Source organism: Thamnophis elegans, chromosome 3 (genome assembly GCF_009769535.1).
Source record: "Thamnophis elegans isolate rThaEle1 chromosome 3, rThaEle1.pri, whole genome shotgun sequence".
NCBI classification, from domain to species: Eukaryota; Metazoa; Chordata; class Lepidosauria; order Squamata; family Colubridae; genus Thamnophis; species Thamnophis elegans.
In genome coordinates this window covers 24,035,023-24,060,231 of record NC_045543.1, presented here as the reverse complement: position 1 = coordinate 24,060,231, position 25,209 = coordinate 24,035,023, and the positions used below count along the sequence as shown (strand labels likewise).

The window sequence follows — 25,209 nt, the reverse complement described above, 5'->3', positions numbered from 1 at the left end:
AAAGAGTCCCTCAACTCCCAGGCTAAGAAAAGTCAGGGAGCAACTATCTAGTCATTGAATTGGATTCTTCTGTTCAGTCTGGAAAATTCAGAATGGCCCAGTTTAAATTTCCAGAAACCAGAAGTAAGGGACTCTAAGCAATAGAACCTAAAGCTTACTGGAATAAAACACAATAGCCTACAATCATAAGGCATCCATTTCTCTCCCCTCCCCTCTTTCTTTCTCTCTCTTCTCTCTCTCTACCTAACCCTATAACAGGTCTAGGTAGCATACAATGAAATCAATCCTAAACTACAATTAAAAACCCAGATGTTTAGAATAAATAAATACAGTATATTAAAAAGGAGTAATAAATAATATTCAATATTATTCTCAAAGCAATAATTTAAAAGCAATAAAACCCATCGGACCTGCCACTTACTCTAACCCAAAGCCTGGGCAAAGAGTCAACTTTTCAGAATTCTTTTTAGCATAGTCAGGATTGATGTGGGGTGTGGGTTGTTAGGGTATATTTGGAGATAGGAAATATTCCATAGGGCAGGTGCTGCAACAGAGAAGGCATGCTTCTTAGATCCCAACAGATGTCACTGCATAATGGAAGAGATCTGTGCAGCTCACCTCTGCTGGATTGTATAAACTGAGCAGAAACCATAGAAGAGAGATTACATCATTAACTATATCTAATCTGTAAAATACATTAATTGCCACCAATGTTATTTTTTATTTAACTCTTTAATGGTAAGCTTTAGCATCCAAGTTGGAATGGAGGAATTAGCCAGTCTCCAGATTACATCTCTACAGTGCGATCCAAAGGTATCAAAGTAAATGCAAAGAGTTATCTATTTTTGTGATGGAAGTTACTGTGTTTGCACTTGTCAAACATGAGATGCTTTAGCAACAGAACCATAAACTGTATACTGCAGATAAAGGGGACCCAAATATAAGTTTTTCATTTTTCAATCTCTTACTTTTAGAAAAAGAAGATGCCAAGAAAAGTAACCAACAAATTAATTAATCAATCAACCAACCAAACTAGCTATCTGTTGAAGGAAGGATTGGACATTAACTTTTCAAATACTCCATAGCTGAATCTTAGGTAGAACAGATGGTGAAATATAATGCACCCACTGGGTGTTAAATGCAAGCTGTAAGGGACAGAAAGGTGTTAGAAGGAAAGGTACAAGTAATGAAGGTACATTTGATTTGCCTTGCTTCTGATGAGGCATAAAATAAAATGTAAATAATTTCTGTGCAGAGGAAATTAGCATAATGGTTTTGGCATTTGCAGCTTGAATGAGTTTGCATTCCCTAAGCTAGCTCTGCAAAAAAAAAAGAAAAAAAAGAATAACACCATTTACCTGGATTTGCAGGAAGGATTATATCAATTCTATTATCACTGTCAGTAATGAAACACAACTCTGATACCATTAACATCATGCAGAATAAAGAAGGTGTGATTAGTCTCAACTTGGAATTGCAATGCAATAAAAAAATGAAAATGTTGTGAAGCTGGATATGCGCAATGAAGAAGGTAAGTGCTATAACCTAAGTTTCCAATGCAGAAAAGTGTCAATATTACAAATATGGGTTTGCAATTAAACCACCTGCAAGTTCATTGTTGCAAAGCTATAGTTAGAAATGACCTGGATTTTCAGTAAAGACCGTATCTAATTTTTATTTTAAATAATTTAATCTCTATATGAAAAGAAGTCCTTGTTATTAACAGTAAGTGCTTTAAAATTAGGAAACATCCATTTGATGACAAACAACAATTACATAGAACCACTGGGCACAAGCTAGACACAGTATCACATGCAAATGAACTATTTTTTTAAAAAAATCTTAGTGGAATTGTCAACTAGGTTCTTAATGCATTCCAAGAATTAAGCAAATACCCTACTCTTTTAATTAGAATACTACTTATTTTCCCCAAATATTTTGAATCAATCTCAGAAAACATTTTTAAAAAATCCTTATTGTCCTGTATTTTAAGGAAGAAAGGAAGGAAGGAAGGAAGGAAGGAAGGAAGGAAGGAAAGAAGGAAGTCATGCTTTGTGTGCCTATCAACCAAAGGAGAAACGTAATTCACAAACATAGTTTGAGATCTTACATTTACACATGAAGTTACCTTTATCTTGTTCTTTGCTCTCCTGATTAGTTTTGTCTACTTCAGGATCCTGAGGTTTCTCTTCCTTTATTGTCTCCTCCTGGGTTATCAAAGTATCTGAAAAGAGGTGTTGTGGGAGATTATACAGAATAGTGGCCAGGAGATATAACATTAGTATAGTTTACAACATTTCCCCCAAATAGTACACCACATGGTTATAAGGCGTATACTAGGTAATATGTTGCTTTAGTCAATCCAACTAAAGACCTCACTCAAATCTTGAATTAGTCCATAAAAACCCAGTTTCATGAAATGGCTATTAATACAGAGTTTCCTGTCTATAGGACTTGAACTTAACTCTTAATGAAACTCGCATGTCAGTAAACAGCTTGCCTAGTTGGGGAATTTAATTTAATGCTAAGTGGTTCTAATCCACTGGCTATTTGGGCTGAGAAACTTTCAGTACAAATATATCTAAATTTTTATTAAATTCAAAATAAACAAAATAGGTGTATAGAAAAGATGATTGGACTATTCAGTGAAATTTAACACAGACACACTAAGAGGAATAATACATTTTCCACAAAACCATTTTAATAGTGGAAATTCTCTGGAATCTACGATTATTTCTTGTTCAGTGTCCCAAACTAGAATATAAAGAAGACATTTGTTCCCTAGATCTATATTTAAATACTAGTCATAGTTAAAAATAATGTTTCAAATGGTGTGGACTTTATAAATAATTGATTGAACATTTTGAACATTTCCCCTCTTCTTTTGAACAAAAGCTACCTTCAGCTTCCATGTAAGAGATCTGAGAATCTGCCTGAGTATTCATTTCAACTTCTGAGGAATCATCTTGCAGTCCTATTGAAATAAAGAATGGAAAAATGATGTCAGTATGATATTAATGTGCATTTTTAATTTAAGAAATGTTTAGCAATAAAAAGGCTACTTTATTTCACTGAAAGGAAGATGTTCCTCTATTTAAGACAGTCCTTCCATACAGGAAGATAGACACAAAGAGGCAAAACTTCTGCAAATTGTCCAGTTCCTACTCTGGTAACTAGGGGAGCTGAAGTCAATTCAATAAATGAGTATGTGGGTCTGCCACAACTAGGGTTATAAAGCAGGACTAGAATATTTCCAATGATCTTGTTTCTTTTAATCTGGATTCAGGAAAGAGTGAAACAAATGCATGCCACAGGCCCTTCTCTAGAAAGGGAGGGCTGGTGAAAAATATAGTGTTAATTGATATTGATAAAGGAGAATATTCGTAATTCAGAGTTGAAATGAGGGGCCCTTGGCTGTTTTCTTGCAGATGTTTCATTACCTACACCAGAAAACATCATCAAGCTGGTGAATTGAATTATGACAATTGGATAAAATGAATTGCCTGTAAAGTAATGGTTTGCAAAATCACTTTATTCCCCACCTGCACAGAAATATTTCACATACAAACTATTGTACTTCAGAGAAGGGAGGAGAAGATATCTGGGCTCATGCATCCTTATTGTGTACTAAGTACCATTTAGTTCATGATGCTCTATCCTAGGTATCTATAGGCTTGTCCTGTAGAAGTCTTTGTGCTGGGCTGCAAATACAAGGTACCCTCCCCAATCTTGCACTACAGCAAATCTCATGGAATTCAGTATTTTCAGTATTTTTCAGTATTTTATTGGAATTTATAGGCCGCCCTTTTCCCTGAGGGGACTCAGGGCGGCTTACAATCAAAAAAGGGGGGGGTGCAAATACAAAAACAAAAACAGTAAGTGAATAAAATAAGACAATAAAAACACAACTTGCATTCAACATTCAACACTCGGGTGGGGCAAATTAGGAACTTATCCCCAGGCCTGACGGGATAGCCAGTTCTTGAGGGCTGTGCGGAAGGTCTGTACGGTGGTGAGGGTGCGAATCTCGACGGGGAGGTCGTTCCACAGGGTCGGAGCTGCTACAGAAAAGACTCTCCTCCGCGTAGTCGCCAGTCGACATTGACTGGCGGATGGAATTCGGAGGAGGCCCAATCTGTGCGATCTAATTGGTCTGAGGGAGGTAATCGGCAGGAGGCGATCTCTCAAGTACTCAGATCCACTACCATGGAGAGCTTTATAGGTGGTCATTAGTACCCTGAAGCGCACCCGGAGATCAACAGGTAGCCAGTGCAGCTCGTGGAGGATGGGTGTTATGTGGGCGAACCGCGGTGCGCCCACTATCACTCGCGCAGCTGCATTCTGAACTAACTGCAGTCGCCGGATGCACTTCAAGGGCAGCCCCATGTAGAGCACATTGCAGTATTCCAGCCTAGAGATCACAAGGGCTCGAGTGACTGTTGCGAGGGCCTCCCGGTTCAGGTAGGGTCGTAACTGGCGGACCAGGCGAACCTGGGCAAATGCCCCCCTGGTCACAGCTGACAAATGATGGTCGAAAGTCAGCTGTGGGTCCAGGAGGACTCCTAAGTTACAAACCCTATCTGAGGGGTGTAAAATTTGACCCCCCAGCCTGAGCGGTGGAACACTGGCCAAATTGTTGGGAGGAAAACACAACAGCCACTCAGTCTTGTCTGGGTTGAGTACCAGTTTGTTAACACTCATCCAGTTCCTAACGGCCTCAAGGCCCCGGTTCATCACGTCCACCGCTTCATTGAGTTGGCACGGGGCGGACAGATACAATTGAGTATCGTCCGCATATTGGTGGTATCTTATCCCGTGCCTCCGAATGATCTCGCCCAGCGGTTTCATGTATATGTTGAATAGTAGGGGGGATAAGACCAAACCCTGTGGCACCCCATATGTTAGGGGCCTCAGGGACGATCTCTGCCCCCCGACCAACACCGACTGCGACCTGTCCGAGAGGTAGGAGGAGAACCACTGCAAAACAGTGCCTCCCACCCCCACCTCCCGCAGTCGTCGCAGAAGGATACCATGGTCGATGGTATCGAAAGCCGCCGAGAGGTCAAGGAGAACCAGGATGGACGCATGGCCTCCATCTCTGGCTCTCCAGAGATCATCGGTCAATGCGACCAAAGCGGTCTCTGTGCTGTAACCAGGTCTGAAGCCGGACTGGAAGGGGTCAAGGTAACTAGCTTCCTCCAAGGACCGTTGGAACTGGAAGGCCACCACCTTCTCAACAACCTTCCCAACAAAGGGGAGGTTGGAGACAGGACGATAATTGTTTAAAACGGCTGGATCCAAGGATGGTTTCTTCAGGAGGGGTCTCACCACCGCCGTTTTAACTATGGCGGGGAAGTGCCCCTCCCGAAGGGAGGCGGTCACGACCGCCTGGATCCAGCCGAGTGTCACCTCACTGCTGTTGGCAACCAGCCAGGAGGGACACGGGTCCAGTATACAGGTGGAGGCGCTCACAGCTCGTATGGCCTTGTCCACATCCCCAGAGGTAACATCCTGAAACTCAACCCAGAGATGGTCTGCCAAGCTATCACCCTGTGTCTCGGCTGGATCTGCAGAGGTGGAGTCCAAGTCCGACCGAAACCGAGCAACTTTGTCCGCTAAGAACTGGGCATAGTCCTCAGCCTTACCCTGTAGGGGGTCCCTCTACAGGGTAAGTATCTATTCAGTATCTGTTACTCCCAGGTAAGTTTTGCACAGGAGTTTCAGTCTTGTTCAGTTATCATGCTAGCTTCATTCTCATTTTATTCCCATTCTTATGTAAAAACTGAGCATAGTAAAGACCCCCATTATCCACTGAGATAGCATTTTTATGGCCCAAGAGATTCTAATGATAGAGAGTAACAGAGAGAAGGAAGGGCAATGGTATCTGTCCCTGTGGATTTATGATATATAGCAGCTTTTTCTTTTCTTTTGCTTGGATTCATATCCCTTGTTTTCAACTGCCCTCTCATTAGTTGCCTTTCAACTCTCCTGTTCGCTTTCAGTATTTTCAAAGCATGTAAGATGATCCCATTCTTAAATCACATTTGGGAAGGAAAACTCATCTTCATTTCTAATAAATATGGTATTGATCAGAACATGTGTACAAAATTAGAGATTACACTACTGAGATTGATTATTGAAGTCTTGGAGTGTTGCCCTTAGCCATGTATGAAACAAGCTGATTTAAGATGTGAAGAAGCAAATTGATTTTATTAATGAAAAGAACTGGTGATCCCATCAAACTATGTATTATGATTCTGTAAAGGATTTTAGAAGACATACCATCAGCTTGATCTTCTTCACAAGTTGCATGAGGCACTGGATTAGGCTCTTTTGTATCTGGAGATTCTACAGAAAAATAAAACAAATAAAAATGGCTTCCCTATAGATTTTCTTAGCATTTTTCATAAAGCCTCATAGTTATAAAGGTATTTAAAATAATTTTCAAAATGTTTGATTGATTGATATTATATTACATTAAATTGCAATGGACACAATTGCATTTTAATATAAAATACTGAAACCACAAACAAATTTATAAACACACTTAATTATATTCTCATTCATCTATTTCACTTTAATAGAATTTACAACAATCATATTCATTCTCTTGAACTTCTGAAATAATTCATTGTGATAAAGCAAAAACTCAGAATAATGATTATGCAGATAACAAAGATAGTACTTAATTTTAGGATTGCCAAAGCAGAGATGTTATAGTCTTGGTGATTTCACAAATAACTCTTTCCCATAATAATAGACTGAACTGAATTTGACATGGAAAATAAAATGTAACCCACACACCCCTTGTATTTTGGAACACTTCACTCTGGACAAAAACGATTCAGCATCATGACCTGAATGGTTTTCTCAGCATTCAGATGGTCTCCTTAGAGGAGGAAACCACAGTGCTCTCTTTTTCCTCTCCTGGAAATCATTTCAGGAATGACAGGTAAGGACTTCTGACATGTTATTTTTTCCAATTCTAAATAAACTAGAGGGGAAAAGGCCTCTAGCCCATGCTTAGCCTATAATTTACCTTTTCTTCCTCCACATTAAAAAAAAAATCATATCATTTCTAGAAATAGGCAGCTTTGAAAGAAAGACCTGGCCTTTTCTGTCTGTAAATAAACCACTGAATAAACTTCACAAATAAAACTTCACAATCCAGGAATAATGCTGTAGATACACAAAGAAATGTTGGGCAGAACAAAGCACTCCAAATTCAGCATCGGTGCTAAATATGTAAAAATCCTTGCTTGATCAGCTCAGCATGCAAAACCCTTAACAGAATCTTAGCCATGCTTGGAGGATCAGGATGGGAGTAGAAAGAAGGAACTAAATCTGAACCCTCTTATCCCAGCTTCTTTGTACTGTTGTCAAAAAATGCAATATCCCTCTACTGAAGATGCGTACTTTTATCTTTAACACTGTGATGAAGATGGGGGTCTCAGAGTAAATGGGAATCTCAGATTGACTTTCCTCCTTCTGAAACGTATCCATCTCCAAATATCTATGGTTCAGAGTTGGTATTCAGTAGGTTCTGACCAGTTCTGGAGAACCGGTAGTGGAAATTCTGAGTAGTTGGGAGAACTGGTAAATACTACCTCTGACTGGCTCCACCCCAGAGGTGGGTTCCTACCAGTTCCCACCTATTCGGTAGAACTGGTTCGTCAAATCTACCGAACCGGTTAGAAGAGGTTCCACCAATGGACACGGAAAGCAGGCCACACCTACAGAAGAGGTTCCAAAAATTTTTGAAACCCACCACTGGCAAGGATCTTGTAACTTGACAGCTTTAAGACTTGCATGCTTCAATGCCAGAGTTTCTGAATAGCTACCTGGACCAACCTAAGTACTAATGCATAATTTCATATCCGGTCACATGGGTGGCAAGCCACTCCCATCTGGTAACATGGGTGTCAAGCCACTCCCACAAAGGAGGCCACACCCACAGAGTAGGTTCCAACAATTTTTGAAACCCACCACTGCTCCACCCCATCTATTCTCTGCCTCCCGAGTCCCAGCTAATTGGGAGGAAATGGGGATTTTGCAGAATCCTTCCCCTGGAGTGGGGAAGGAATGGAGATTTTACAGTATCCTTCCCCTGCCACACCAACCAAGCCATGCCCACCAAACCACACTATGCCCACCAAGCCACACCCATAGAACTGGTAGTAAAACTTTTTGAATTCCATCACTGTTGTGGTTATGCTTTTTCCTAACATAGAGACTTGGAGTTCCACTCCAGTCAACCAGATTAATGGTAAAAAAAATGGTATAGTTGAAATATAAAATATTTTGTGAAGACCAAGTTGCCATTCCTTAATGTATACCATTTATAAAATTATATACTCAATAACTATGGTAGTTGTCGTAATGGTATGCAATCTATGCCATAAAAGGCATTGTTCTTTCAAAACATCAGCCTTAATGCTATTTTATCTCCAATTGGGTCGCATCCATACTAAAACTTGAAGTAATTTCCACAAATCCGTGTTTTTAAAATATATCTAGCAGTAAGCAATGAACTAAAGAATAGCATGAAAGCAACAGCTTCCTAAGGCTGCCAAATACTATTATTGTGGGATGTATAGGGAAACCTGGGCAGTTAACATCTGATCAAAGTTTAATAATCTGTAAAATAGGAATGCATCAAAAATTGGTGATTTTAATTAATTGTAAATAATTCCCTAAGGCAAATATTTAATTACCTACACAGCTTGTTTAAAGACAAAGTCAAAAGTTGAAGTAAAACTCTAGTATACATATTTTTCAAATCATTTGCACTTAAGCTACTCAAATTAATCCACAGAATATTATTATTAATCGTATTTTAAATTTTAAATGTAAAATGCTTTCTGCCAATACTATCAAAATGAGAGAGGGAAAGAGACTTTTGAATTAAACCATGGAAGCAGAAAAAGCTAGGCAATTTAAACAATCCTGATTAACAGTATGCTACAAACAGGGAACAGGTGTACAGCAGAAAGGTGCCTGCAGAGCAAATAACTTCAGACTATTCAAGCAAGCCAAACCAAGCCACAGGAAAGGAAAGGAAGGAAGGAAAGAAGGAAAGAAGGAAAGAAAGAAAAAAAGAAAGGGGGAGGGAAGAAGAAAGAAAGAACCTCATTAAATAATCAGTAAAATGATGTACCTTGCCCCAAATTTATAAGTACACATTAGGCATTTGCTAATAAGTGGTCACAATACTAGCAACTAAAAAATGACATTCATTTATATTTTGTATAACAGCAAGGTGATCCAAATAATAAAAATAAATATTTTTGTGTTGAAGTATTGCCAGTATTTAGCATGATCTGTTTTTAAAATTGTTTCTAGTTCAATGTTAACAAACCATTCAATACAAATAGGCAAGAATCAAACAAATTGCAAAAAATAATTGTACAAAATACCCGTAGATATAATTACATTTTTGGTGCCCTACAGTTAGTCCTCGACTAGCAATCATTTGTTTAGTAACTGCTCAAAGTTACAAAGGCACTAAAAAAAGTGACTTACAATTGGTCCTTGCACTTGTGACTGTTCCAGCATCCCGAGGGTCATGTGATCAAAATTTGGGTACTTGGCAACCAGCATGTATTCATGATGGCTGTGGTGTCCCAGGGTCAAGTGTCCATCATCATTTGTGACATTCTCAGCCAACTCTGTCATGCAAAGTCAATGGGGGAAGCCAGATTTGCTTAACAACTATACACTTAAAACTTAACTATGCTTATTTGCCTTCCAGGGAGTTTAGTTTTAGTTTTTTTAGTTTTATTAAACATTTATAGGCCGCCCTTTTCTCTGAGGGGACTCAGGGCGGCTTACAATAATGAGGGAGGGGAGTGCAGGACAAAACACAAAAAGAAAATGTGAGTGAAAATAAGTAGCAGTAAAAGCACAACATTCACACAGCATTCGGGAGGGGCGAGATTAGAGTCCTATCCCCAGGCCTGACGGGCTAGCCAGATCTTGACGGCCGTGCGGAAGGCCTGGACGGTGGTGAGGGTGCGGATCTCCACGGGGAGATTGCTCCATAGCGTCGGAGCTGCAACTGAGAAGGCTCTCCTCCACGTAGTCGCCAGTCGGCACTGACTGGCAGATGGAATTCGGAGGAGGCCTACCCTATGCGATCTGATGGGACGCAGGGAGGTAATTGGCAGAAGGCGGTCTCTCAAATCGCCAGATCCACTACCATGGAGCGCTTTGTGGATGGTAAGTAGGACCTTGAAGTGCACCTGGAGATCAACAGGTAGCCAGCGCAGCTCACAGAGGATCGGTGTTATGTGGGCGAACCGTGGTGCGCCCACGATCACTTGCGCGGCCGCATTCTGAACTAGCTGAAGTCGCCGGATGCTCTTCAAGGGCAGCCCCATGTAGAGCACATTGCAGTATTCCAGCCTAGAGATCACAAGGGCTCGAGTGACTGTTGTGAGGGCCTCCCGGTTCAGGTAGGGCCGCAACTGGCGCACCAGGCGAACCTGGGCAAATGCCCCCCTGGTCACAGCTGACAAGTGATGGTCGAAACTCAGCTGTGGGTCCAGGAGGACTCCCAAGTTGCGGACCCTGTCTGAGGGGTATAAATTTTGACCCCCCAGCCTGATTGATGGGACGTTGGCCAAATTGTTGGGAGGAAAACACAACAACCACTCGGTCTTGTCCGGGTTGAGTACCAGTTTGTTAGCTCTCATCCAGTCTTTAACAGCCTCAAGGCCCCGGTTCATCACGTCCACCGCTTCATTGAGTTTGCACGGGGCGGACAGATACAACTGTGTATCGTCCACGTATTGATGGTATTTTATCCCGTGCCTCCGAATGATCTCGCCCAGCGGTTTCATGTATATGTTAAATAGTAGGGGGGATAAGACCGAACCCTGCGGCACCCCATAAGTTAGGGGCCTTGGGGATGATCTCTGCCCCCCTACCAACACCGACTGCGACCTGTCCGAGAGGTAGGAGGAGAACCACTGCAGAACAGTGCCGCCCACCCCCACCTCCCGCAGTCGTCGCAGAAGGATACCATGGTTGATGGTATCGAAAGCCGCTGAGAGGTCAAGGAGAACCAGGATGGACGCATGGCCTCCATCTCTGGCTCTCCAGAGATCATCGGTCAATGCGACCAAAGCGGTTTCTGTGCTGTAACCGGGCCTGAAGCCGGACTGGAAGGGGTCAAGATAGTAGTGGTCAAAATTTAAGATCGCTCTATGCCAGAGGAGAAACTATATTTAGCGGCGGAGATTTATTTCATAGAGGATAACAGTCTTGAACTGAGGAAGCAAAGTTAGAGTAACAGCTCGCCTTGACTACAAGACTGGAGGGTTTTTGAAGCTGCTTCAGCAGACTTGGATGAACTTATGACTCTGTGACATCTGTTTTTGTGAGGATGTGTGTTCCAACCAGTGGTGGGTTTCAATTTTTTTTAGAACCTCTTCTGTAGGTGTGGCCTACTTTGTGGGAGTGGCTTGCTGCCCATGTGACCAGGCAGGAGTGGCTTGCCGGCCATGTGACTGAGTGGGCATGGCCAACTTATAAAATGTGGTGAAACTCACTTAACAACGCTCTTGCTTAGCAACCAAAATGTTTGTTCAGAAACTGGCATTTGAAGCACGCAAGTCTTAAAGCTGTCAAGTTACAAGACCCTTGCACCCCTAAGCCTTTAGAAAAAAAAAACCCAGGGATGTTCAAACTTGACAGCTTTAAGACTTGTGGACTTCAACTTCCAGAATTCCTCCTCTCGCGCTTCATCTTGATGATGGGCGGATGGGCGGGGGGGGGGAGCTGGAACCGGTTCTAAACGGCACTGTAGATTTGTGGAACCTCTTATATAGAACTGGCAGGAACCCACCCCTGGTTCCAACCAAGAGTTTCAGCATATACAGTAACAATAAACATTGGTTCACAGCTAAGCTCAAGCAGGTATGTCGCACCAAAGAGGAAGCCTACAGGAATGGAGACACGATGCTGTGCATTCAAGCCAGGAATATAGTAACAAGGAAGATCAGGGAAGCAAAGAGAAGATACTTTGAAAAGCTGAGGAATCAGTTATCAGCAAATGAACCAGCAAATGTGTGGAAAAGCCTGAAGAACATCATTGGCTACAGCAGATCTCCCTCCCTTACTGGAAAAAAAATCAGCAACTGGCAGAGGAGCTGAATGTGTTCTAGTGTACGTTTGAGAGGAGATCACTGTCAACTATTGCTACTCTTCCCATCTCTGATAGAGCAACAGCAGTCAAATCTCCTTTACCTATCTCCATCCCTCTGGGCCTCCCTCCACTGGGGATCCTAAAAAAAGATGAGAGGGACCTCTCATCTTTTCTAAAAGATTAGAAAAGCATCAGGCCCAAACAGGGTAATTCCTTCTTGCTTGAAAGCCTGTGCTGTTCAACTGGCCCCCATCTTCACCCCCATCTTGAATAAATCAGTAGAGGTGTGTTGTATTCCTTCTTGCTTCAAATGCTCTACTATCATCCTAGTTCCCAAGAAACCCTCCTTTAAAGGAGTTGAATGACTGCAGACTGGTTGCTCTGACATCTGTAGTTATGAAAATCTTTGAAAAATAGTGCTTGCCCACTTGAAAATCATCCTGGATCTGCTGTTAGACCCCTTGGAGTTTGCCTATTCAGCAAAGAGATTGCCAGCTGATGCTGTCAATATGGCACTGCACTATATCTTTCAACATCTTGACTCCCCAGGGACCTATGTACGGGTCCTTTTTGTAGACTTCAGCTTGGCATTCAATACCACCGTTCCAGAAATTCTTCACTCTAAATTGATTCAAATAGCTGTGCCTGTCCATACTTGTAGGTGGGATTATAGGCTTTCTGACAGATAGAAAGCAACAGATGAACCAGAGCAATTAGCACAGGGCTACAAGTTCTCCGTTACTTTTTTCTCTGTGTACCAACAACTGTATCTCTAATGATCCCTCTATTAAAGTAGTGAAGCTTGCAGATGACACAACAATTATTGGTCTCATTCGAGATGGTGATGGGTCTGCATATAGATCGAGATTGAATAACTTGCTCTGTGGTGCAGCTGGAACACTCTGGAGCAGAACACGTTTAAAATGGTAGAGATGAGATGGATTTTAGGAAGAGCCTTCCTATTCTACCATCTCTTACTATACTAGACAACACAGTATCAACAGTAGAGTCCTTCAAGTTTTTGGGTTCTATAATCCCCCAGGATTTGAAATCGACAACATTAGAACCATCATTTTAAAAGGCGTAACAAAGAATGTTTTTCCTGTGTCAACTCTGTTGATGCAGTTTTACAGAGGAATTATTGAGTCTGTCATTTATACTTCTAGAACTGCCTGATTTGAACAGCATCCAAACAGTACAAATACAAACTTCAACGGATAGCTAGGACAGCAGAAAAAATAACTGCAACCAGCCTGCCTTCCATTGAGGACCTGTATATTGCATGGGTCGGAAGAAGGGCTGAGAAAATATCTACAGCCCTCCGTGGCATGACAAAACCGCGCTCCACTAAAGCGCCCGATTAAACCGCGTCGCTGACGTCATCAGCAGGGCGACAACAGTGACCGCGGGAAAAAAGGGCGCTTTAAATAGCGCTTTGAAAGCAAGCCGATTCAAGTTAAGGTAAGGGTTAGGTTTAGGGTTAGGTTTAGGGTTAGGTTAAGGGTTAGGTTAAGGGTTAGGGTTAGGTTTAGGGTTAGGTTAAGGGTTAGGATTAGGTTTAGCGTTAGGTTAAGGGTTAGGTTTAGGGTTAGGTTAAGGGTTAGGTTTAGGGTTAGGTTTAGGGTTAGGTTTAGGGTTAGGTTTAGGGTTAGGTTTAGGATTAGGTTTAGGGGGGTTAGGTTTAGGTTTAGGGGTTAATTTTAGCTTTAGCGTTTACAGCGTGCTTTTTTCGTCGCGCTGTGATGACGTCAGCTACGCGGTTTCGTCGAGCGCGCTTTAGTCGAACGCGGTTTTGTGGTGGAACCACAGCCCTCTTACATTCTGGGCAGAAGCTGATTCAACTCCTCCCAAGCCACAGCTGCAGTGCACTGGCATGCCAAAACTACTAGATACAGTTTTTCCCTCGGGCCATCATTCTGCTGTACACCTAATTCCTACAGTTCTGTCTTAAGTATAAAGTATATTTACCCATGTAGACGGTGGTATTACTATTATCCTTCTCATCTTTTTTACTACCTTATCTTATTGGTTTTATTATAATTATTATTACTCTGTTATTTAGCATGCTTCTGCACTGGAGACAAATTCCTTGTGTATCTAATCATACTTGGCCAAATAAAGTATTCTACTCTATTCCACTATTGTTAGGTTTAATGTATGAATTCAGCTTTTATGCATAAAGGGCTTAATGAATGTTTTCTGAAGTAGGAACATACACATCTTTGCCTTACGTGAGCTGAACTACTGATCCAGCTAAGTGTATTGATCTATTTCACCTGGAATAGCTTTCAGGGCCTTAAAGAACTTCACTGGATAATCTTTAAACTGCAGATTCTAGAAAATGAACTTATGAAATAAATATACATATCAAGCATATAACCACCACAGTTGCCTATAATTCAAAATGGATGATCATATGTCCTTTTTCCTTTCAATGTTGGAAGGTTGTTTTAATTTGGGAGGGGAGAGTATTGTCCATCAGTAACTTGGAGCAGAAACAGGGGTGGGTTCCCACGGGTTTGGCCGAACTGGTAGTGGTATAGTGGCCTGGGTCGCTGGAACTGGCAGCGACCCAGGCCTGCCACGCCCCCACACCAGTTTCTCGGTTGGTGTCGTTGGCACTGTCATCTTGTTTTTTAGTAAATGCTGCGGCTTTGAGCTCCTGGTGCCACAGCAGAGTTAGGCAAAAACTAGTCTATACCTGCAGGGAGTTATTAAAGATTGGACTAGATATTACCAGTGACTTCCATCAGTCTCATAATATACCGAGTGACATAGTAAGACTGCCAGGCTCTCCATGGATCGTTGTTGGGCCTAGGAGGCGGTGAAGAGAGCGAAAGCAGAAGCGGGGATGCAGAGCTGGTTTGCTATACTTATGTGCAGAACAATTTCTATTGAACTGCGCATGTGTTGAAGCACACATCCAGCATGCATGAACAAAGCATGCACACGAGCAAACCGGCAGTAGCATCGGCTGGAACCCCTTGTAATAAAATATAATTTCATTAGGGAAGATAAAATTGCAAATCAGATATTAGTGAAATGACATAGAAGTTTACTCCACATAAAGATATGAGGATTTTCCATTTTAGTTTTTCATAAATGTCATGTTTTAAAGAAAATAACCTCAGAGAGTTAAGGCTATTTTATTTAAGCTGCCAGGACAGATATTACACTGATATGCAGATTCTGACTTTCAAAATCGTTAAGGTCAAGTCTGTATTGAAGACTCTCCTCCTCAAATGCAAATATTAAATCAAATATTCAAGCCTAAGGATAGATTTACTTTGCAGATTAACAGGCATAAAATAAAGGAAGGTAGCAAGCTGATTTCATAAAGAAAATCCAGTGACTGGAAAATGTGAGAAAAATAACTAATTATATAGGGGGGAAAAGGATGTTCTTGTGTAATCTAATCTGTGTATTTCAAGGGGCCAGACACATATACATGTACACACACACACACACACACACACTATATATATATATATATATATATATATATATATATATATATATATATATATATATATATATTTGTTATATTTATGCTGATAAATAAATAAAGGGAGACTAGTATAGATCTATTTCAAGCTATTTAGCTCTCATCAGCTAGCCATACCCAAGTTTATATATATATAATATGTGTGTGTGTGTGTATACATACACACACAACACACACAACACACACACACACACACACACACATATATGTGTGTGTGTGTGTGTGTGTGTGTGTGTGTGTGTTTTAAAAATATAAGTGGCTGCTTCAATAATGCTACAGTATAAAGTGGACATATGTTCACAGCATATTGTTCTATTCTAGCTCTTGAAAAAAATATTTGTTGTTAAAAATTAACTATTTTTCACTTCATTGAGGAGGAACAAAAGATCATGCTGTAGTCAAACCAATTTTGACTTTTATATACACATCCTTGAATATAGAAAAACCAGGCACTTTATATGAATGGTGTCTTTCTCTCTGTCTCTTCACTTAAATGCTCATTTATTATCAGAAGAATAATGTCTTGGAGGCATATTAGTTTAAAAAAAAGTAGGATGATTCTAAGGTCAATCAGTGAATTAAAACCTAATTCTTCCCAATGTTTTTCAGCTATTCTGTATGTAATCCAAATATGTGCTTGGATGTCATAAGGGACAAGAGTGGAGAACAAAATTGTTTTAGTAGAATGCAATATCCTTCACCAATCAGATAAATATAATGCATGTCACCAATGTAGTCCTTTACTTCTCCATTTCATAGCAGAGTTATATGATAATTGTTCTCCCTTTGTTCATTTATAGAGGACAGGTTCATCATTATTTAGGAGATATTAAACATGATCACAGCTATGTTAATCACACATATAAGGATGAAATATATCCCGTCTCTCAAAAAAGGAAGAAATAAATGATTAAAAGTGCTTTAATACAAGGCAACTTTAGAAAGCCATACTGGCCATGTTCATCTAGTTAATTCAAGGATTGGACTATAACAAGCATATCTATAGCTTCCTAAATGATTTTATCTTTGTTACTTATTTATTTACAAATTGTTAAAACTTTTGTAATAAATGGTTAATGTCACCCACCATCTTCACTTCTTTCTCCTCAATATAACTTTTTCCTTTCATCCTAGATTTAGAGAGACATCTCTGCTTAAACATAAACACAAGCCAAGTTTTGAAAGTAATGGATATGTAAGGCTGAAAATTCTCTGGAGATCCAGCTGGTCTGGTGATTAAGGCACAAGGCAAGAAAGTAGGAGACTGTGAGTTCTAGCTGCACCTTAGGCATGAAAGCTGACTGGTTGACCTTGGGTCAGTCACTCTCTCAGTCCTTAATATCAGGCTTAATATGAGAATGTCATAACCAATGGTCAAACACCTAGATCAGTGTTTCTCAACCTTGGCAATTTGAAGATGTCCGGACTTCAACTCCCAGAATTCCCCAGCCAGCGAATGCTGGGTGGGGAATTCTGGAAGTTGAAGTCTGGACATCTTCAAGTTGCCAAGGTTGAGAAACACTGACCTAGATGATCCTCCCCCAAAACAGACCATGTGCTTGTGGGAAAACGCTACGAGAAAAAAAAAATTCTTCAGCTAAGTCTTGCATAGCTTTTTTATACATTTCTAATGGGTCATACAACTAAGCCCTGGACAGACCATGACAAATTTGCCTGAATTTCAAATGGATGAAGTTGGTTCTTATGAACAAGACAGATTAATTGCATTTTATTTTAAGTACCTTGTGAAAAATGACTGCAATAATTCTACAGGGAAAGAAATCAACCAGGCATCCCAAATCATAGGTAATGTTGTGCACAGAAGCTGATGCCTGATTACAGTATTATTCTGCTTCATAAACTGAGAAAAAATGTATTACAAATTGAAGGACCATAAAATCTAGGATGAAATTCTTGAGTTTTGACTCCAAAATGCTTTCATATTTTTCCCAAGATTTCACGTCAAGCCATTGTAAAAAAAGGTTTATATTGAGATGACCTCCAGTTTATATGGATTTATGGACAGTTTGCATATTTATAGGTGCAAACAGTGTGAGTGGTTAGAAGGTACTTTGCTGGTCCTTACTGTTGTGGGTGATATATAGGTGGCTGCTCCACCAAACAAACAAACAAACAAACAAACTTAAAGGTATTTACAATAGGGCAGCAGAAAAAGAGCAAAAAGAAAAAGATTTGCATGCCACATTAAAGGATGTTTAATTGGAAAATAATAAAAATAATTTTGAAAAATAAAAAAAACTGGAAAAATAGTAATTTAAAGGAAGTTAGCACCCACCCCCCTCCTAGAAGAATGAAATATTCTAGGAAATATTAAAAGGCAGAATATTATATTTTCCTGGATGAGAAAAGGATAAACATGTTTTTAAAGACAAAGCAGCTTCCTGCAGCTCCCTGCCCCTCCCCCCTTCAGCTCCAGGACGATGGTATTAAGACACGGCCCTGAGGACATGATAGGATTAGCCCTCTACCCATCTCACCACATGGCACCTGGGAAGATTGCAGCAAGGCTGAACCAAGCCTGGGACACAGACAGCCTACAAAGTTAGTTAAGACCCTCACCCCTGGGAGTCTTGACAGCCAATGGGATACATTTCTTACACAGAAACAGGAAGCTCTAAGGTGGGGGTCCAACAGAGGATATAAATCAATCAATCTCTCTCCCTCTCTCTCCCCCCCCTCTCTCCCATTTGCTCTTTTTGCCCAGGACCTGAAGCCATGTGGTCCAGGGGTGGTTTCCGCAAGGCACTTCTGCTGGTTTGCCTGTGGGTGTGCTGTGCATGCACGCTTGATGCACGATGTGCGTGCATGTACAATGCAATTAAAATTGTTCTGCACATGCACAGAAGCTAAAAACAAGATGGTAGCATCTATGGCGCCACTTGGAGAACCGGTTTGGGAGCATAGCAGGCCTGGGTCGCTGCCATTTTCAGCGACCCAAGCCGTCAAACCACTACAGGTTCATCCAAACCAGTAGGAACCCACCATTGATGTGGTCCTGTCCACCATTAAAACCATCTTTCCAAGCAGCCACCATGTTTCCAGTGTCTTTCTCCCCACTTGGAACTGAACCCAGAAGGACATTTCTTCAATAGAAATAGGCTCTCTCTTGACTATTACTCTAGTATTTCTATGGGTCTCTCAAGGAACCCAGATGCTACCTAGTGAGAAAGTTGGAAAACCTGTGCTCGCACTTCTCAGGATTCTTTATTTCCATACCAAAATTAGATCAGGTAGAACCCAAGAGAGGAGATCCCCTTCCATTACACTGGAAACAGATCATACTTCATATTACAAAGGAATTTTGATGAGCAGGGAAAGGGAAAAAAAAGTTTCTCTATATTATAAAATCACCAGAGGAAATAAACATTATTCCAGCTTGGAAAAAAGAGTGAAGATGTAGAAAAGAAAGGCTTCATTATAATACCTGCAAATGCTAAAGCAATCTTCTTTTCTATGAGAGAAAGATAATTAAGGTATTCTTGCCTTGACAGCATAGAACTGATATAACACCACCTCCGAGGTGGGAATGAATCACTCATTGTTCAGTTTTCTAGGCCAGCTTTTCTTTTGTCTGAAGGATTATTTCCTTAATTTGTATTTAAATTTCAAAAGCACCCAGTGGGGTGTACAATAAAACAGAAACAAGCAACGATTTGAAAGCATGAGGACAAATCTAATGTTTGGGAGAGAGGGTGGGAGATGATTTTTGCATTTCATTTGGAAACCAAGGACCCAGAGTATGGAGGAAGAATGGAGAGGCCAATCAAGCACAGTAATCCACAGTCATTGAACCAGGTTTTGGTGCTTTTGGCAATGTGGGCAGCTGGAAAACGAAGTCAGCATCCCCATAAAGCTCGTCTGTGGAAGGAAGCATTAAGTGCTCCAAAATCTCCTGGTAGACGGCTGCGTCTTAATGAAGCACAGTGGTCCAAAGTCCTGTTGCTCAGTGGTCCAAAGTCCTCTTTTCTGATGAGAGCAACTTTTGCATCTCATTTGGAAACCAAGGACCCAGAGTATGGAGGAAGAATGGAGAGGCCAATCAAGCACAGTAATCCACGGTCATTGAACCAGGTTTTGGTGCTTTTGGCAAATGTTGCTCTCATCAGAAAAGAGGACTTTGGACCACTGAGCAACAGGACTTTGGACCACTGTGCTTCATTAAGACCAGGGTCAATGCAGCCATCTACCAGGAGATTTTGGAGCACTTCATGGTTCCTTCTGCAGACGAGCTTTATGGGGATGCTGACTTCATTTTCCAGCTGCCCACACTGCCAAAAGCAACAAAACCTGATTCAATGACCGTGGGATTACTGTGCTTGATTGGCCAGCAAACTCACCTGACCTGAACCCCATATGGGGCATTGCCAAGAGAAAGAACAGAAACATGAGACTGAACAATGCAGAAGAGCTGAAGGCTGCTATTGAAGCATCCTGGTCTTCTATAATACCTCAGCAGGGTCACAGGCTGATAGCTTCCATGCCATGCCGCATTGAGGCAGTAATTGCTGCAAAAGGGGCCCAAACTAACATATTCATGCTTATACTTTTCAGAGGTCTGATATTGTTCTATGTACAATCCTTGTTTTATTGATTGCATGTAATATTCTAATTTTCTGATATGGTGGATTTGGGGTTTTCATGAGCTATACGCCATAATCATCACAATTATGACAAATCACAGCTTGAACTATCTTGCTTTGCATGTAATGAGTCTTATATATTAGTTTCACCTTTGAAGTTACATTAGTGAAATAAATGAACTTTTGCACGATATTCTAATTTTTCGAGTTTCACTTGTATTTTTTGGGCTTAGGAGGAATTCCTGGGGTTTTTCTACTATTTAAAAAGTCAAAACCTGGTAATTTTGGCCTGCCACATTTATTGCTGTGGGAAACTGGGAAGGAGGATTGTATGGAGTGGGGTAGTTATAGTCAAAATAACATTCTTTTCTCTGTGAATTAAGGACATCTTGCACTGCAGATGGTGTGGTGTGACCGGGAGGCATCTCCAGTTGGGACAGTGTTTGATTGGACCATGTGATGGACATGTGGTGCTGGGCAGGAACTTGAACGTTCACTTGGGTGGGGAAAACCTGGAAACTTTCAGATTCGGGTTTTTCCAGATGTGCCAATATGACATCTCTAATAAAATGGAACTTTGAGAAAACTCAAGACTCGGAGTCTTGGAACACTCAAGGGTGTTATTTGGAACCCTGACAGTCCCCTCAGTGATACTTTCATACAAAGGTCATAAAACAATTCTTAAAACAAATACACAGCAATATTCCATCTCATTATAAACAAGAAGGAATCTTAACTCTCAGCAAGCTTTGCAGGATAGCTGTCCAGATCTCTTAAATATAAGGAGAGCCTGATTAATTTTTGGCATTAAAATTTGGAATTTGGGGATGATATTCCAAATTATTCCATGATATTATTATAGTTTGCATAATTTTGCAAGCCTTCTGGGGGTGACCGTGTATAGCCATATGGATTTGTTCAATAAATACATCATTATTACTCACCATATGATGAGAACATGACAGAAAATAAAATAAAAATACCATATTTTTCAGACTATAAGACACAACGGAGTATAAGATGCACGATGATTTTGAAGAGGTAATTTTTTAAAAAAGGTTTTGCACTCTGCAGGCCTCCCAAACCCTCTGCACACCTCGTTTTTTGCAAAAAAAAAAAAAAGAGAGAGAGAGAGAGAGAGAGAGAGAGAGAGAGAGAGAGAGAGGGAGAGAGAGAGAGAGAGAGAATGCAGAGCTTTGGGAGCCTTGTAGAGTGCTCCTGGGGGCTGGGGTGGGGGGCAAAAACAAGCAAAAATGAGCTGTGTTTTGCAAAAAAAGGGGGCATACTGAGGCTTTGGGAGGCTTGTAGAGTGCTCCTGGGGGCTGAGGGGGCAGAAATGAGCAAAAATGACAATTTTTTGCTCATTTTTGCTCTTTCCAATCCCTAGGAGCACTTTGCAAACCCTCCCAAACCCTCTGCACATCCATTTTTGCAAAGGGGGTGGGGTTTCGGTAGGCCAAAAATGCTGTATTCAGTGTATAAGATGCACCCAAATTTTCACCCTCTTTTTTGAGGTGCGCCTTATAGTCTGAAAATATGGTAATTAAAAGAACTAATTAATTTTGATTTTTAGAATACATGGTAGCTCCTAAAGTAACATTTTATTGATACATTTTGGGGAACGGGATCACAGGAAAGTTCTCTCAGCACTCTCTTACGACTGTCCTATTCTAAAAAGAAAATATTATAGGCATTATTTGATAGTACTTTATTCAATAAAGTACTATCTTTATAGTACGGGCACATCATGCACAGGCCCTGCTAATGCCCAGTTTAGCAAAGGGGGGAAAGTTCCGGTATGTCATATGACACCTCTGTGACACTGCAAGTTTGACACCCCTGCAATAAAGTAACTAGTGCTTTTCAATGATAGCAAAGAATAAACACACACAGATGCATACACATTGCATGTGCCAACTGGCCATCATCATACATATTCGCTTTGTGAATCATTCATAATCAATTGTAGAAAACACGATCCATATGAAGAGATGCCCTTAACAGCATCTAACATTTTATGTTCCATGCTTGTCCACAGCTACTGTAAAATAGCTGGTTTCAAAAAAACAACAACAACAACCCACCCTGTTAAATAAATACAAAAAGAACCCATCCACCCCAAATCTTGAATACATTATGAAAGATAAATGGGAGTTGCCACATTAGTTACTCTAATATTTAATGAGTGGCAGTTTCTCATTATCTGTGGAATGAGTTTTAAATAGCTTCTCCATCAGGCTCTAGAAAAATCACTGTATTCCTAATGGAAACATATGAAAGAAAATAGGACAAATGAGTCATCAGAAAATGATAGAGTGCACAACAATGGCAAAATATAGAAGAACAGCACATGACATTATCTTGCTCATTATGCATATCTAATTTGGAAAGCAATAACTAGAAATTATGATTTAGCAATGAATTTTAGATAAAGATATTAAAAATGATAGCGTAGAATGATAAATATGCTCTACAGGCACACAAAGACCCCAAATAAAAACATTAGCTCCATCTTATGAATAAATGGTTAGGTCTTAGGAGAGCCCAAAGTAAAATCTTGATTTCATTGTGCAAACAGTGGTGATAATATACAATACACGATGAGCGGTGGGGAATAATCAATAGAGGCTTCACAAAACCTAGTAGTAGCAGCCTAGAGGAGAATTTCATTGATGAAAGCAGAAAATAAAAAGCGAAGAAGGAAATTTTTCTCTTGTAACTCTGGCAGAGGATCACATGGAAAACTAGGCATTCAAAGCAATTTTGCACCAAGTTCTGGTAGCCAAGGTAGAACAAGGCAAAAACCAAAGGAGTTGCCCTCCTTCTTCCTTTTCCATTAGAATTTTACAGGTTGCAACTTCTGCTTCAGTTTATTCTCGGTTGTCCCTATTTTATAAAGTGCCATAGTGAGTTGGCTGAGTAAGCAGTAGCGGTTACTTAAATACGACATCTCCCTGAAGATGATTTTGCTATCACCATCTACCCACCCCACCTGCTTGACACAGTCTCCATTTGGATACATAATAGACAGTGGCCACAAAGCATAATTTCGTTCCTCCTCCCAGGCTAGGGAATTTGGAAGAGTTGTCTTCACATAAGCTTTAGGCTAGTTAGTGTATTATTTTTGGCAAGCCTTGAAGTTGTAAAGTAAATACAATTAGATATCCTCCCCTGGCTCACCAGACCAGAAGTATAAAAACTCAAGTGTAATGCCTCAAGTTCATTTTAAGAATGAATCCTTCTCCTTACAAGTTTGGAGTGCTTACAAGTTGTGCAGTAGTTGTTTCAGTGGGGGTATTATCCTGTGCTTAATTAGTTTGCCTACTGCAATCTTGGCAACAGATTCCCAAAGACAAAAACCAAAAAGAAAAAAAAAGAAAAAAAACCCTCTGAAAAATCTATCTTGATTTCTGGAACTCATTATATTGTCTTAGAGGAATAAGAATCTATGAACATGACTCATAAAGCTACAGACATATAAGCTCTTTCCTTTCAGACACAGATGTGAATGTCCCTTAGCTGTGTAAAGTTATATGGTTTCCCTGGACTGAATCCTTTAGTTACTAACAAGGGTAGGGAGCTTTACCTAAGAAGCCTTATTCATATTCATTCATTAATTTGTTCATTAACTTGTTCGTTCATTCATTCATTCATTCATTCATTCTCTATAGCAGTCCAACTCAACCAAGTGAATCTGGGAGACTTTCAATTCTAAAATTTTAAAACAATCAAAACAATTTAAAAGATGTTAAAACAATAAAATACAAAATAAATAAATATAACAGCAGTCATGATGAGTAATCAACTTATAGTGAAGGCAAGTAATAGGGCCTTTCACACATTCTCAGCTCCAGGCCTGGATACGGAGGCAATTTGGATTATTCATTTGGATAACTTAAAGTCTTCTCAACTTCTGTACCTATTAAAAACTTAGGTAAATGTTCAAAATCAGCATTTTCTTCAATATGTGCCTCTAATTACTGAGCACTTCACATACAGCTACTTGAAAAGACTTCAACATGCCTTGAAAGAATATTAGCTGAATATAGATACTGCATCTACCATATTTTGCTTTTTTTTAAAAAGGAACACTTTCAAGGTTTTTTGTTTTCTTTGTACTCTATTTGAGTTATTTCTTCTACAGTTTTCAAATAACCAAACAACAAAATGATTTAAGAATTTTAGAATCTTTTCAGATCTGCAATGTGTATCTTAAAAAACTTTGCACCTCTCTGAAATTATACAGTTAAAGACTAGTTGAGACAGACACAGGGTTTAAATAAAACATATTTTCCTTTATGCCTTCTTAAATTTCAACTTAGTATATAGGAAAGAAGAAATATTTTCTATACAGTTTTCCCATAGGAGCCTAAGCTTCATGAACACCTGGAAATCTCATAATTGGTACCTTAATTTTAAGATTAATTAACATAAGATTTAATTTAGTTGACCTTCAAATGCACAATTACTTTTATTAAGTTGTAATGAATTAAAATTAGTATATTATGCAGAAGGGGTACATAATGTGACAGATACTATCCCCTCCCCCCCCCCGTATAGTTAAGTCAGGACATGGAGGAACCGATAATGAAGGTGACTGCTAATGTGATGCAAAAGCTTTCTCCTTGAAGTCATATATTTAAAAGAACTATGGACAGTAATAATAAATGTCAGTTTTAAATCTGGAAAGGACCTGTATCAGCCATCCTCAGTTGTGTAAATTGGGGTCACAACTCCCTGAATTTTCAGCCACTGTGTTGTCATCCTTAACATATCTAGACAAAAGCAGATTGAGGATGGCTGTCCTCTACACAGTTTCATGTATGTGACATTTATATAAAATTCTTTTGATGCATAAGACAAGTGCTAGTAATTTCAACAAAACCCGGACTGTGACAAATCATCCTGGTGAAGCTGTATTTGGTTGAAGAACTGAAGTCAAGTGCTTATTTTTT

At 40.1% G+C, this 25,209-nt stretch overlaps 1 protein-coding gene across 1 annotated transcript in view; it reads right to left on the bottom strand.

Moving 5' to 3' along the window:
- MACROD2 (mono-ADP ribosylhydrolase 2) overlaps positions 1-25,209 on the bottom strand; it is a 1,066,625-nt gene that overhangs the window by 72,992 nt on the left and 968,424 nt on the right. The window contains exons 13-15 of the mRNA XM_032212948.1: positions 6,283-6,348; positions 2,900-2,974; positions 2,129-2,224 (exon numbers count right to left, since the gene is read on the bottom strand). Coding sequence (XP_032068839.1) covers positions 2,129-2,224; positions 2,900-2,974; positions 6,283-6,348 — 237 coding nt within the window. The remainder of the gene's footprint in view (positions 1-2,128; positions 2,225-2,899; positions 2,975-6,282; positions 6,349-25,209) is intronic.